This window comes from Procambarus clarkii, chromosome 27, assembly GCF_040958095.1.
Source record: "Procambarus clarkii isolate CNS0578487 chromosome 27, FALCON_Pclarkii_2.0, whole genome shotgun sequence".
In the NCBI taxonomy this organism is placed as follows: domain Eukaryota; kingdom Metazoa; phylum Arthropoda; class Malacostraca; order Decapoda; family Cambaridae; genus Procambarus; species Procambarus clarkii.
The window spans coordinates 21255785-21270175 of record NC_091176.1 but is presented as its reverse complement, the minus strand read 5'-3'; the positions used below and the strand labels follow the sequence as shown (position 1 = coordinate 21270175).

General features: G+C 41.9%; 2 protein-coding genes across 2 annotated transcripts; one reads left to right on the top strand and one right to left on the bottom strand.

Annotated features, from left to right (window-relative positions):
- Positions 1–3287: 3287 nt before the first annotated feature.
- Positions 3288–6170, bottom strand: LOC123762817 (uncharacterized). Its single transcript, XM_045749577.2, has 5 exons — positions 6017–6170; positions 5185–5508; positions 4926–5100; positions 4746–4851; positions 3288–4653 (listed from the first exon to the last, which is right to left on the bottom strand). Exons 1-5 carry the CDS (start codon positions 6017–6019, stop codon positions 4500–4502), a joined length of 762 nt encoding a protein of 253 aa, XP_045605533.2. The 5' UTR covers positions 6020–6170; the 3' UTR covers positions 3288–4499.
- A 1409-nt stretch (positions 6171–7579) lies between these two features.
- LOC123762818 (uncharacterized) lies at positions 7580–10333 on the top strand. Its single transcript, XM_045749578.2, has 5 exons — positions 7580–7598; positions 9223–9552; positions 9636–9810; positions 9888–9993; positions 10086–10333. The coding sequence occupies exons 2-5, from the start codon at positions 9223–9225 to the stop codon at positions 10237–10239; spliced, it is 765 nt and encodes a 254-aa protein (XP_045605534.2). The 5' UTR covers positions 7580–7598; the 3' UTR covers positions 10240–10333.
- Positions 10334–14391: the final 4058 nt, after the last annotated feature.

Sequence of the window (14391 nt, the reverse complement as noted above, 5' to 3'; positions counted from 1 at the left end):
TACTCAGCTCCGGAAAGAGACTCGTTTCATATCTTTGAACCTTTTCTAGTTACTCCTTGTCCTTTTTCAGATAAGGGTTAAATGCTGGGGATGCATATCAAAAAGTGGGTCTCATCTTCGCTGTATATATATATTGAGCGCGGAAAACTGTTTTGTCCCAGCGTCGAGTGTGTGTGTGTACTCACCTAGTTGTGCTTGCGGGGGATGAGCCTCGGCTCTGTGGTCCTACCTCTCAACTGTCAATCAACTGGTGTACACCATGGGCCTGTTGTTTTCTTTCATATCTACATTTAAAACAGTGTATGGAGTGTGCCTCCACCACATTACTTCCTCCATATTCCATTTGCTAACTACTCCGACTTATGATTTTTTTTCCTTCTGATATATATATGTCATTTGGGTACTTGGTTTCCACTTGTGTTCCACTTGTGTTATCTACGTTTTTAATTTTTCCGGGATTTTTGTAGGATCATGTCTCCCCTAACTCTTCTGTATTCCATGGATGGAAAGTTTAATTCTAGCATTCTTTCCTCATAACTCATACCTCTTGACTACGTGACTAGCCTAGTGGCATAGTTCTGAACTTTCTCTAAATTGACCTTGTGTTGTGAGACTAAGTATGGACTCTACGCTTGAGCCACATACTCCAGGATGTGTACAAACATATTTATGAATATTCCTTTTCACTATAATTATCTGGAAGTCAAGCAATTTTTCATATTCCACAGGTTCAAATAAATTAAAAACAGAGTATACCTTGCAGTCATATGAGTGTGTTTATGAAACGTAATACACAAAGTTCAATATCTCTCAAGAGACACATGAAATATTATAAAAGAAGAGGTTCATATTTACTGTTATGCATCTATCGTTCAGTAACAGTAATACTTTTCACTTTTATTAGGAGTAATATTGTCATTCACAACAAACGTGAAACGTCTTTTCAATTTGCAAAGCCTCCAGTTACATTATTGTATATGAATGCCGAGATATTTCTTCAGTCATCAAAATGTCGTGATAGATTTGCCTTCTCGGACCTACACAATAGTACTGAAATTTCATGCTCGGTTGAATCTTCCTACGTGTCCAAGCCTTAGAAGTTTGTTCCAGGCTATGACAAGCGAGCTGCAAGTAGGGATGTAGCCAGCTGCAAGTGGGGATGTAGCCAGCTGCAAGTGGGGATGTAGCCAGCTGCAAGTGGGGATGTAGCCAGCTGCAGGTGGAGATGTAGCCAGGTGCAGGTGGGGATGTAGCCAGCTGCAAGTAGGGATGTAGCCAGCTGCAAGTAGGGATGTAGCCAGCTGCAAGTGGGGATGTAGCCAGCTGCAAGTGGGGATGTAGCCAGCTGCAAGTAGGGATGTAGCCAGCTGCAGGTGGGGATGTAGCCAGCTGCAGATGGGGATGTAGCCAGCTGCAGGTGGGGATGTAGCCAGCTGCAGGTGGGGATGTAATCAAATGAATGTGAAGATGTAGCCAGCTGCAGGTGGAGACGAGTCACTCGTGTCAGTGCTAATATGTTACAATTTAGAGAAATGTCCCATCAAATCCCTTACCCATCCAGGACAGTGGTCAGAGTAATCAGATCATTGTGGTCAAGTCAGACCACTTTGAAGGGAATAAATGCTTCCATTGTCATTGTACTTAGTCTTTGGCTGACTGGGAAGATGTTAAGTTCTTGTGTTACCATTGATGTAATTCTTATGATGAGGTAAATACTAGTTTCCAGTCACATAGTTCCTAACGACAGTAAATATGTGTACCGATGTACTAAGTCTCGCAAGTCATGGACTGTCTGGGAAGATTAGAGATACTTATGCTCCCACTCAGCATTATTCCCTTTGAAGACGGCATATGATTGCATTTCCACTGCCAAGTTTCGAACAGCTTCTTAAAGAGGATACTTTCTTTTGACTCCATTCCTCTCAATCTCTTACCTATCAGTAAGAGAGGTGGTGTTCCGTAACCTCTTTTATATTTATTTGTGAGTTGAAAGGATTTTTTTTATTCATACATAAACTTTCATATTGGAAAGTAAATGGGAGGATATAACCTCCTGGAAACTAAACAACACTCCGAAGTGTCCTGGAAAATGTGAATCATGAGATTGTATTTTTTAAATTAAAATTGACAGTTTCATATTGAGGGAGAAAGCAGAGACAAACAAGCAGTAGAAATCGCGAAATAGTGAGTCAATAATGAAAACTGACAGTAACAAATTGTGAAAGAAATGGGGGAGAGGAAAGATTGCGAGGAAAGGCATGGAACGAGCATCACGAGATAGAATTGAAATGTTCGGAAAACAGAATGTAAAGAAATTCTAAAAGAAATAAAAAAAAAATTATACATTGAAAACAGGAACAACACACATTACGTTAAGTAATAAATAGGAAGACATATTTGGAGTATTCATCTTAATAAAGCTGACAGAATGAACACAATTTTAATAATTAAAGTATCATGCTAACTAAATTATTTGGAGCAACAAAAAACACTTATGACTAGGAAATTATGTATTAGGGAAAAATGAAATATACATAATACACAAATACTCTGAAAAAAGGTATCCAAAAGAAGTCAAATTGGTATGAATAAAGAAAACTAGGAACTGCAAACCCAGAGAAAGTAAGTGTGGCGTGCAAATATTATGGAAGAATCTGCGAACGGCGGGAAGGAAACTATTTTCAAAATATGATCATCATTAAGACAATCTCCGCGAGAGTTGCAGCTGAACCACTGGGCGAAAAGGAGGCAAGTTGACGAGATATAGGAGAAAGTAAAACAAAAACGCTTTCCCTGCTTCTCTTTTTACACCTTATGGTCACGCCTGGTAAGGATCACAATTCTCCGTCAGCCGGCTCAAGCAAACGTCGAGGGAGGCCGAAGGCAGAGTAATTGGTGGAGAAAACTGCCAGATGGAGCCCTGGTGACTCCTTTCGAAGCTGCTGGAGCCAGAGAAAAGTGACCGGAAAAAAATAATGAACTTTTGTCAATTGCTTTTCTTCTGGTTGTCGTTAACGGCCTCACTCTGCTCTTTGACGGCTCTTAATATGAAGACGTTCAAGCATGATTACATCGGGGAAATGCAATCAACCTTCGAAGAAACATTTTGTAAAATTTAACACTACTGTGAATTAAATTAATACCGTCTCGAAGGTAATCAATATCAGCGATATAACTGATCAATAGAATGTAAATTTGACATGTCGGTTTATTGTTAGTTACGTAAATTATTTACGTTGCTGGGTAAATGTGTTAAAAAAAGTAGCCATGGCATGTTAATGCAAGTATTTCTGAAAACCCAGTGAAGTAGGGCTAGTGTCTAGAGGGTGGGGGGTTCAATCTCCAGAATTTGTAGCCGATGTACACCAGATGCACGACTGTCGGGATCGAATAGCTTCTACACACGCTTTAGTATTCTTTTCTGCAGACACGTAGTGTATAAAAGTTAAACGTGGCTCGCCCATTTCCTACCTTGCAGGATCTCAATGTGTTTCAGTCGAATTTTATAGAGCAACAAGAGACCAGAAATGAGTCGAAGTGATAAATACCGATAGTGTCGCAGGTTCTTAATGTGTCACTCAGGATGACAGGCTTAGAACTGTTTAAATAAATATTTCAAGCCCATTGTGTTCTAGAATAAAGCTTTGCAAGCACATTAGGTAGCGTCACGTTTTGGTAAAGTTCGGGTTACCGGAGTTAACCGTTAGCAAGACTTTACCTGAACAGAGAAAAAGCTTCACAAGCTTTAGATTCCATCAAGCATTGGCAATTTATTACGTCTGGCCATCTGATAGGCTACGAACCATAGTCGAGCGAGATTTTTCTTACAATTCTAAACTGCCATTGTTATGCATTTTCGCGCTGTGGGGGTTTTCAGGTGCCGAACTTTAGTGCAAAACTCCGTGTTAGAAGTAAGAAGTTTCGATGGCGTTGGGGTATAGGGAGGCAACTCCCCCATCCCTCCTTTCTTTGCGATACACTAAATACCAAGTAGATATTTAGCAAAGACTTTATATGCAACAAATTTGACTTACTAAAAGTAACTACCAAAATAAAGTTTACAAATGTAACAACTTGGAAGGCATCTTCAATCATGTCTTTGTAGCGGGACTCAAGGAATCTCTTAACCACTCTTTCAGAGGTCTGCATGAAATTAATCCGTCACTATCTTCCAGTCCAAGAAGTGCGACTGCATTTTAACTGTTTAAGATGCTTAGAAACCATTTATTAAATATTTTAAACTTTAGGTAGTCTGGAAGCAAATTCCAAGAAAAATCTAATTAGTCACAGTTTGGCCAGGTTGTGTAATGCATTTTTCTCCAGGTTATTGCCAGTGACCTTATACTACACCACATTCATAGAAAGGAAAAGAATCATTGTACGTCCGTTTCGAATCTATGCAATTAAGACAATTTTTTTATCCGTTTTTATTTTAAACATTTGTTTGTAAGCATAACAGCCTTTGATTACGTAGAGACTTCCAAATTTGTGTTAACACTTTAGGCCAAGTAGAACTGTGGAGCCTCGCAGATAACTCTCCTTAAACGGGAACAAGTAGAGTCGTGCCAAGTAATACCGTCGTTGTAATGGTTGTTAAGGACAGCCAGACAGTTCTCGTTGCCCTCATCGTTGTCGGGCTGAGGCAAGCCTCGCCTGGAATAGGATGAAGATTATATACAAAAGCATATGGTTACGTAGCAGTACAAAGGCATTCAATAAAATGTAAGTGAACTGGGAAAACTAACCTGCCGGTGCGAGACCAGTTTGAGTAGGAAGAAGAGACGCCAGAGAGCCAAGACCAGGTCCTCGAGTTGTGTTTGTTGCCGCAAGTCCAAATGTCGCTGATGTAGTCTGCAATGAAAACAAGTTAGATCCCATGAGACTTATAGATCCATTTTTGTATATTGAGAAGACTGCCAACTTACGTGCGATAATGTATGTGGAAATTATATCTTGCTTCCTTTGACTTTCTATAGTGACGGCCTGGAAGCCGTTGCCAAGGCCAGAGCAGTAATAGTTTGCTTGCTCCCAGGTGTAAGTTCGACCAGCGTCGTGACACCAGGAGAAGTGGTAGGCCTTTCCGTCCTGGACCTCGTCAACCTGAGAGAAGAGTGGTAGTATGTTCCACGAAGTCTAGTACGAATATTAATTCACCCAAGTATTCAATGAAAGAAAAATACCTACCAGAGGCTTAGCAACGGGGTTACAGAGGGGTGAAGCTGTAGTAAGTGATGACAACGATGGAGTGATGAATTGAGGCTGTGGAACAGATGTTGGGAGTGGTCTCGGTAATTGAGGTGGAGCAAACACGAGTTCTTGGACAGGCGCCGTTTGTGGGGAAGGTAGAGGCTGGCTTGTAGCTCCTGGAGTCACAACAAGATTACCAGAGCCTCGAGCCATTGTTTTGTCACTGTCGCCACCAAATATTATTGGCATGCCGTCGCGCCTGACGAAGTACTGTTGGGTCCAGCCAGTACTGGCCATTATGGCAATGATTAAGAGATGAAGCTGTAGTGAAAAAAGAAAAAGGTAAAAGCTTTAAAAGTTAAAAACTTTTCCACTAAAGGCTTTCGGGGTAGTATAGGTTAAAGTTAAGCATGCAATAGTAGAGAGCTTATGGTTAACGGTTTTTAGGCAATAGTTTGAAGTGCATGAATATTTGAATTTAGTAAATAATAGTAGGACAACATTAGTAAGTGCCAAATAATTATTTACTTCTCTTGGAACTAGGAAGAAAATTAGTTTAAAGAACTATGCAAGGAATCTTAGAATGTTGGGTAGAGTTTTAATATTCAAAAAAAACACTTCATGCTATCAGTGTTGTAGGTTAAACATTTACGACTAACTTAGCATGGGAGTTATTAAATGGTTGGACGAGAGTTTTAAATGTCAACAAGTTTACTTAAAAGTACTAAACACCACTGTTCACATTAATAACTATTGAACAAACCGTACACTGCGGCTCACGAAAATATAAATTCATTAACTATGTGAAAAAACAGAAGTGAAACGTTACCATTGTGCTTATTCAAGATACAACAACTGCTGTAGCTGGAGAACACACTAACGCACTAGCATGCGAGCGCCACTTTTATACAGACAACATGTATTCCAATTGGCTAAAGAATTCAGCAGCAACAGTTCCATCTTAGATTCTAATTGGCTGGTCGTCAACAAGGGTCCAAGATGCTAGTTACACTTGCCGCTACAACCCAAACATTCAAGTTGCCACTTGCCGCTGGCAGAAGCACCCTTTAATAATGTCAACAACACAGGTGAAGGTTACTGATTACAAGCACTAACCAAACATTACCTGGACACCGTCACTGCTTTGTGGACTTATTATTAGTCCTTATTATTAGGTAAATTATTGTGTATAATTTGCAATGGTTTGTATTTGTTTATTATTTCCTATATTAAGCCGATGGTCTTGTTCATTAATACAGAATAACAGACCAGGAGGATGACTTTGTTCTCAGTTGTCGTGGGAGATATTTCGCATTATATTTTTGAAGGTACATTACCGTTTTAAATATAGCACACATATAGCAGAATATAATGATTTAATCATTTACATATTTACATTTAAATGCATTGCAACTGAATGGACGTAAATAGCTTGATCGACGTCTTGCATCGAATGAAAGAGGAATTATAATTTTCACTCGATATTATCATATTTTTTATTATTTTTATAATGACATGCAAAGCATGCTACATAAGAGACAATAAATACAAGAAAACCTAGATCACAAAAAAGCACCAATCACCATGATACAAGATAACAGTCGAAAAACAAAGTAAACACAACATCAGCAAATATCATAAAACAGAAATCGTTTATCATTTCTAAATTTGGTTCTGGTATTTTGTTTAACATGTTATCACCTCCTGTTATTTGTATTCCTGATTTTGTATTCCTGTTTCTGTATTTCTGTTGCTGCTTTCCTGGTTATTATTTTCCTATTACTGTATGTTTGGGCAGTTGCCCTTATTTTGTGTTTTGGCAGGTGGTTTGTGTTTGTGTGTTGAATTTTACTGTATTTATGCAGTATACTTTAGCATGTAAATTTCAATAAAAAACTAAAAAATGCTCATGTCTAGTAAAAGTCTAATGAAAAATAACCTGTTAATACTGAAGAAGATATAAAGCATATCGCTTGACAGCTGGCATCCCAAGTCTGAACTATTCTACAATTGTTCATCTCTAGGATATTATTACCATTATGTTAACGAATACATGAACAAAGAAAACCGATAACAATAAATAAAAGCTACAAATTACTAATTGTGGTCAAGTATTATTTCGTTAGTGATTGGAATCAGTGGCCGTTGCCTGTGTTGATGACATTATCAAAAAGCGCTTCTGCCAGCGGGAATTGGCAACTTTGAAGTTTTGGTTGTAGCGGCAAGTGTAACTAGCATTTCGACCCCTGTTGACGACCAGCCAATTGAATTCAAGATGGAAATATTGCTGCTTGAATATTGAACCAATCACAGCACTGGTGAGTCAATATAATTGTCGTCGGGCTGACCGTCTGTTAGTATACTTTACGAAAACCACAGGAGTGATACATACATCACGAAGAGCGGTCAGTGTGTGTAATTTTTAGTGTAATTTGTGTTGGTAGCGTTTCAAAACGAAAGTTATGATTTTGTTAGTAAATTATTGTATGATAAGGGGTAATGGAATTATTCAAATCATTACTTAGGATTCAGAGTATGCAAAGATCTCATGCTAAGTATTGTATTAAGCTGCTTTTGTTGATTGCCCATAGTTCTTAACTCCTAATAAAATATCATCATGCCAATAATGGTTGGGAGAAACGCTTGATGCAATGAAAACAAGGATATAGGCATTTATAGATGGTACATATTGCCTAACTTTTATTTTAAGATTTCTCTTCTACAATAACTCGCTGAAAGCATTTCATTAGTTTTTAGTTAACTTTAAATCTTAGTAATTTTCAGGTTTCCACCGAATACCTCTAAAACTAATCCGTTAACGAAGATTAAACTTGCATAGGTCGTGCCCTCTAGTAATTTCGTGCTCAATAAATGTTACTTGGAATCTTTGTCAAACGAAAAGTGCCCCCTCCAGAAGGAAGGTAACTTTATTTTTTCTCCAAATTTGCTTAAACATGGTCCTAACGCGACGCTAAAACAATCTCCATTGACAATAGTTATATAAAACTTATGCCGACACTCGGGCGGCGATAATTATATTCAAAAATAGGTTTGTCTGTTCTGGAAGACTCCTCTTTTTTTTTTTTTTTTTTTTTTTTTTTTTTTTTTTTTTGTTAAAGAGGAATCTTAGGTCTAGTCTTGGTATATCAAAAGTATAACGGGCCAGCAAATTCTTTTAACTCTAGCAGAAGTTATTTTTGACTTCTGGAAATTGGTCTCTCAACACTGTCGCTTAACCTAACGCTTTAGGCCGCAAACGGTAAGCCATTACAATCTTATGAATCCCGAATGAAATTAACACCAGTGTTCAGCCCCAACTGCTTTTTTTTTTTTTAGCTTGATTTTACTAGCAGTACCCGGCCACGCGTGGCTGTGGCAAAGACACGCATCGGCGCTGAGCCACGGCAACCTTCCCTGGGGGGGCCCACCCCCCGACAGTCTTCTCCGCCATTCTCCACCCCTTCGTCTGATGCCTTCCCAAATAGTCTGATGTTCCTATCAGAAAATTGGGAACAGTGATCTGATGCTCCCATCACTGAAACATAAACGGTTAAAGGAAATTAATATGGAAAAAAATATTAAAGAAATGAACGGTATGGTAAACGCAGCTGAATTAAAATTAGACTCGCAAAATAAATTAAATCAAAATTGAAATCAATGCAATTGGGAACATTGAAATGGAATTAGTGATCTATTTAGTATAGGTGCATGTTGCTATTATGTGAAACAGATGGCGCTATTTTTCAAAAACGCATGTTTCTTCTAGTTAGAGGGGTGGCATCTATATAGTAGGTATATAAAAAGGCGCGCAAATTCGAATGCAACGTTGTCAAAATTTCAAAGATATCGGTGTAGAAGTTTCGGAGATTGGCGGTTATGCACAATAACATTTTCATCTTTATACAGATGAAAGTATAGTTACTTTATTCACTACCGAAATGTCTTTGCTTCATTTAATTTTTGTGGGACACAAATGTTTGCGACTACGTTAAAAACTTGACTAATCTGGTGATAACTTACTGAATCTCTTCACAGATGCATCTAATAATCCTAATCATTGCCATAATGGCCAGTACTGGCTGGACCCAACAGTACTTCGTCAGGCGCGACGGCATGCCAATAATATTTGGTGGCGACAGTGACAAAACAATGGCTCGAGGCTCTGGTAATCTTGTTGTGACTCCAGGAGCTACAAGCCAGCCTCGACCTTCCCCACAAACGGCGCCTGTCCAAGAACTCGTGTTTGCTCCACCTCAATTACCGAGACCACTCCCAACATCTGTTCCACAGCCTCAATTCATCACTCCATCGTTGTCATCACTTACTCCAGCTTCACCCCTCTGCAACCCCGTTGCTAAGCCTCTGGTAGGTAACTTTTTTTATTGAATACTTGGGTGAATTAATATTCGTACTAGACTTCGTGGAACATGCTACCACTCTTCTCTCAGGTTGACGAGGTCCAGGACGGAAAGGCCTACCACTTCTCCTGGTGTCACGACGCTGGTCGAACTTACACCTGGGAGCAAGCAAACTATTACTGCTCTGGCCTTGGCAACGGCTTCCAGGCCGTCACTATAGAAAGTCAAAGGAAGCAAGATATAATTTCCACATACATTATCGCACGTAAGTTGGCAGTCTTCTCAATATAAAAAAATAGATCTTTAAAGTCTCATGGGATCTAACTTGCGTTTTCATTGCAGACTACATCAGCGACATTTGGACTTGCGGCAACAAACACAACTCGAGGACCTGGTCTTGGCTCTCTGGCGTCTCTTCTTCCTACTCAAACTGGTCTCGCACCGGCAGGTTAGTTTTTCCAGTTCACTTACATTTTATTGAATGCCTTTGTACTGCTACGTAACCATATGCTTTTGTATATAATCTTCATCCTATTCCAGGCGAGGCTTGCCTCAGCCCGACAACGATGAGGGCAACGAGAACTGTCTGGCTATCCTTAACAACCATTACAACGACGGTATTACTTGGCACGACTCTACTTGTTCCCGTTTAAGGAGAGTTATCTGCGAGGCTCCACAGTTCTACTTGGCATAGAATATTTCGTGGTTATTTGGCTGGAGATGGTATAAGTTTTTGAAATTTAATTTGCAAATAAAATCTTAAAGCAGTGGATATCTCATGAACATAAGTCATGTTTTATTATTACTATACACTTCTACTTGATACAGTGGCTGTTTAAGTATTTACAGCACACTTAAAGGTGTGTGGGGGGGAGGGGGCCTTCGCTATCCTGAATATTGTGTGATCAAATGTATTAAACCCAACTAACAATAATTGGATAGTCCTGGTGGTGCGGTCATGACATTACCTGTGCCTCGTCAGCACTTTCATCTCCATTTTCTGGACAGGGCGACTGTTCTAAGCACCACAACCTTAACTTGTTACTCCCTCCCCCATATTCACACTGCAGTAATCGGGTACCATATTTTAAACTGATTGCAGGGACTGTTTCAAGGGAGAACCTAGTGGGGTAACAATTAAGATAATTTCCCCAATCTCGCCGTATTTATCTCTACTTGCACTAGGTATTCTGTTACTGTATACACATGAGGAAAGTTTCCCCTCTTAATCTTTCTGCATGATAATTGAAGAAAAAGCATCTATGAAGTCTCGCTTTAATTTGAGAATCTCGTTAAAGATGAGAAGCAGAAAAATAAAGGCTCCAACCATTTGTAATGGGCAACGATGACTGCTAGAAAGCTGTGTGGTTACTGATAAAGGTTCCCCCCCCCCCCTCCTCTCTGTCCGGCCTGTACACAACGTGACAGGGGCAGGGGGGGGGGTGGCTGCTGGAGTGTGATGCTCCATGGGACAGTCCTGTCCTTTTGTAGCCTTGTGCTACTGTCTTCTCTAAGCCAGATCGCTTTTTCCTTATGTTTAGTTTTTCTTCCCCCGTCTATCTGCTTGCAGTTTCCTGCCGACCTTTTGCTTGTTTTGGTTATTCTTTTGGACTACTTATATTTTGACGCCCGGGTGTTTGGGGAGGCGTGTGCTTGCAGCCGTAGAACTGTAGTACCCAACGTAGAGCGAGGGGAACCTTTTGTCAATCCTCCTTTCGTCGCTGAACCCGATCTTGACGGTTCTTAAGGTGGCGTTTGTGGGGCGTATACTCACGACGCACCCCTAGGGGGCCCCGGCATGATCGGGGATAGCTTCTTGTTGGGTGTCCTGCCTCTAATTGTGGCTCCATGGTGGGTATGGGGGCACATACAGACTAGGTGATAAATTCATCCACGCATGTCATTGAATGTTTGTTGTACCCTCTGGGGCTCGTGGGGTGGGCGACCAAGGCCCCCGCCCCACGGGTTCACATTGGGTTCAGTGATGAAAGGAGGATTGACAATAAAAGGTTCCCCTCGCTCTCGACGTTGGGTACTACAGTTCTATGGGTGCAAGAGTATGCCTCCCCAAGCACCCGGGCGTCAAAATAGAAAGTCCAAAAGAATAACCAAAACGAGCAAAAGGTTGGCAGGAAACGACAGATAGAGGGGGAGAAAAACGAAACGTAAGGAAAAACGATCCGGCACAATTAAAGACAGCAGCAACTAGGAGCTTAAGGCCACAAAAGGACAGAGGACTGTCCCAAGGAGCATCACATTCTGGCAGCCGCCCACTAAACCCCCCCTCACGGCATCAACGGGCTGAACAGGGAGAGGGGTGCTTTTGAAAAACGTCAACATCTGTTGGACTTAAGATGAACACACTAATCTCGGTAAGTAATTATCAAAAAGAAGGCACCAAACCGGGAAGGTTATGTAGCACTATAAAATGTGCGGGATAATCAGAAGGCGCTAAATATCACCAAGGATGCCAATACGAGAACAAACGCACAAGGTGAACGATATCAAAAGTATCAGTCACAGGCGAGGGGCGGTCGGAAAGCAAGACATGTTCGTCCTGGAAGTCAGGACATTCAAGAAGGACATGCAAGACCGTAAGAGGGACAATGCAATTAGGACAATAAGGAGCAGGGCGGCGCTTCATAAAGTGACCACGAGTTAAGCGAGTATGGGCAATACGCAACCTCGCCAGAGCTGTTTCCCATCGCCGGTTACGGTGGTAGGAGGACGGCCACGAGGAAGCACAACATTTAAGAGTACGTAGTTTGTTACCAGTAACAGACGACCTAGAAGCCTGCCAACGGGCAAGGATGGAGGAATGGATAACCGGGTAAAAGTCGGAATGTGGAATACCTTTACGAGAGATGGGACAGCTTCCTTGGCGGCAGCATCCGCACGCTCATTGAAAGACACCAATATGGCTGGGAACCCAACAAAACTCAACCGACTTAAATTTACTGTGAACAAGAAACAGCCAATGCTGGATCTCGACAACTACTGGATGAACCGGATTAAAGGACCCGAGTCATGAGACTCAACAACAACTACAAAGGAAGACTGACAACGAGAAAACAGGAGACGAAGAGCATAGAGAATAGCATAAAGCTCCTCTGTAAAGATGCTAGTTTCCGGAGGTAAGCAACACATAAGTGCGATCAGGAAAAACAACAGAGTAGCTAACACCGTCCGCAGACTTAGACTCATCAGTGAAGACAGAAACGGAGCGGGAGTGAGAAGAAAAGTGCTCAAGGAAAAGGCGTTTTAGAACTGTAGGAGGGTTAAACCTTTAGTGATGCGGGTCAAGGATGTACAAAACTGCGGAAGGGGGACTCTTCACGGGAGCAAAGCAGGAACAACACGAGAAACAAACACGAACGGAAAGAATCCTGTAAGCGAGATAACCGGACGGAAAGAGGGAGGTGGTGAAGAGGAACAGAAACCACAGGAGGGGTAAAAGTTAAAGGCGACAGAGGCGAGAGGAAGGATGTTGAAAGGACCGCGCAAGATAGCGAAGACAGTAGCGATCACTGCGGTCCTGGAAAGACAGGAAGCCAGTGTCAACATACGAGCTAAGGACAGGAGTCGAACGGAAAGCACCAGAACCGAGGCGCAACCCAGTATGGTGCAAAGCATCAAGACGGCGAAGAGTAGAAGGAGAAGCAGGTGATTAAGCAGGGCAACCATAATCGAGCTTAGACAGGACGAGAGGAATGTAAAGCAAGGAGAGTGCGCCTATCCACTCCCAAAGTATGGGACAATACCCGAAGGAGGGTAAGGGCCTTAGAGCACTCAACGCGGAGGTAAGAGATATGGGGAGACCAAGACAAACGAGTGTCAAGGAATAACCCCAAAAGCTTCGCGGAATCTTTGTACTCGAGGGGATGACCATAAAGTGACAGAGGGACGAAGAACGACCCGTTTCCGAGTAAAAGACATGGCACAAGTCTTAGAAGTAGAGAATTTGAAGCCATGATCGGTGGCCCAAGACGACACGGCATCAATCGCAAGTTGAAGCCGGCGCTGAAGGAGAGGCGAATCATCACCCTGACAGCAAAGGGTAAGATCATCGACATAGCGGAGAAGACACCTGAAGGAAGAGAGGAAAGAAGACCATTGAGGGCAACCAGAAAAATAGTGCTCAGAACACTACCCTGGGGCACACCTTTGTATTGCTGAAAAAGCGGCATAGAGCAGTACCAAGGCACACCCGAAAGGAACGACGAGAGGGGAAGCTGTGGAGAAAGAGAGGGAGATGACCACGAAGGCCAAAAGAATGAAGCTGGGATAGAATATGATAACGCCAAGTGGTGTCTTAAGCCTTTTCCAGGTCAAAAAGGACGGCAACAACAGAGGTCCTCGCAGCAAAAGCAGTACGAATAGAGACCTCCAAGTTCACCAGCACATCTGTCGTGCTGCGGTATTTGCGGAAACCAAATTGAGAAAGGGAGAGGTGGTGATGGTGTTCCAGGAACCACATCAGACGAACGTTAACCATACGTTCAGAGAGTTTGCAGACAACTTGTGAGGGAAATAGGGCGAAAGTCCTTAGGGGAAGTTACCAGAGACCCTGGTTTGCGAACAGGGAGGACAACGGCATCGAGCCAGTCCTCAGGGACTGACGACGACTCCCAGATCCGATTATACAGACTCGGTAAGTACCGAGACATGCACGGAGGGAGATGGCGAAGCATTTCATAATGAATACCATCGGAGCCCGCCGCCGTAGAACCGCAGAGGGCCAGGGCAGAACGAAGTTCAGCGAGAGAGAGAGAAGGGATTGTTATAGGAAAGTCGAAGACGAGTGCAGAAATCTAAAGGACGAGACTCAGCGACAGGTTTACGAAGA

What these genes read in the sequence shown, in the direction of transcription:
- LOC123762818 (XM_045749578.2), top strand. Translation starts at nt 9,223, where the DNA reads ATGCATCTAATAATCCTAATCATTGCCATAATGGCCAGTACTGGCTGG. An exon ending in ACCCCGTTGCTAAGCCTCTG is followed by an intron (nt 9,553 to 9,635) that starts GTAGGTAACTTT and finishes CTCTTCTCTCAG; the next exon opens with GTTGACGAGGTCCAGGACGG. An exon ending in AACTGGTCTCGCACCGGCAG is followed by an intron (nt 9,994 to 10,085) that starts GTTAGTTTTTCC and finishes ATCCTATTCCAG; the next exon opens with GCGAGGCTTGCCTCAGCCCG.
- LOC123762817 (XM_045749577.2), bottom strand. An exon ending in ACCCCGTTGCTAAGCCTCTG is followed by an intron (nt 5,101 to 5,184) that starts GTAGGTATTTTT and finishes CTCTTCTCTCAG; the next exon opens with GTTGACGAGGTCCAGGACGG. An exon ending in AACTGGTCTCGCACCGGCAG is followed by an intron (nt 4,654 to 4,745) that starts GTTAGTTTTCCC and finishes ATCCTATTCCAG; the next exon opens with GCGAGGCTTGCCTCAGCCCG.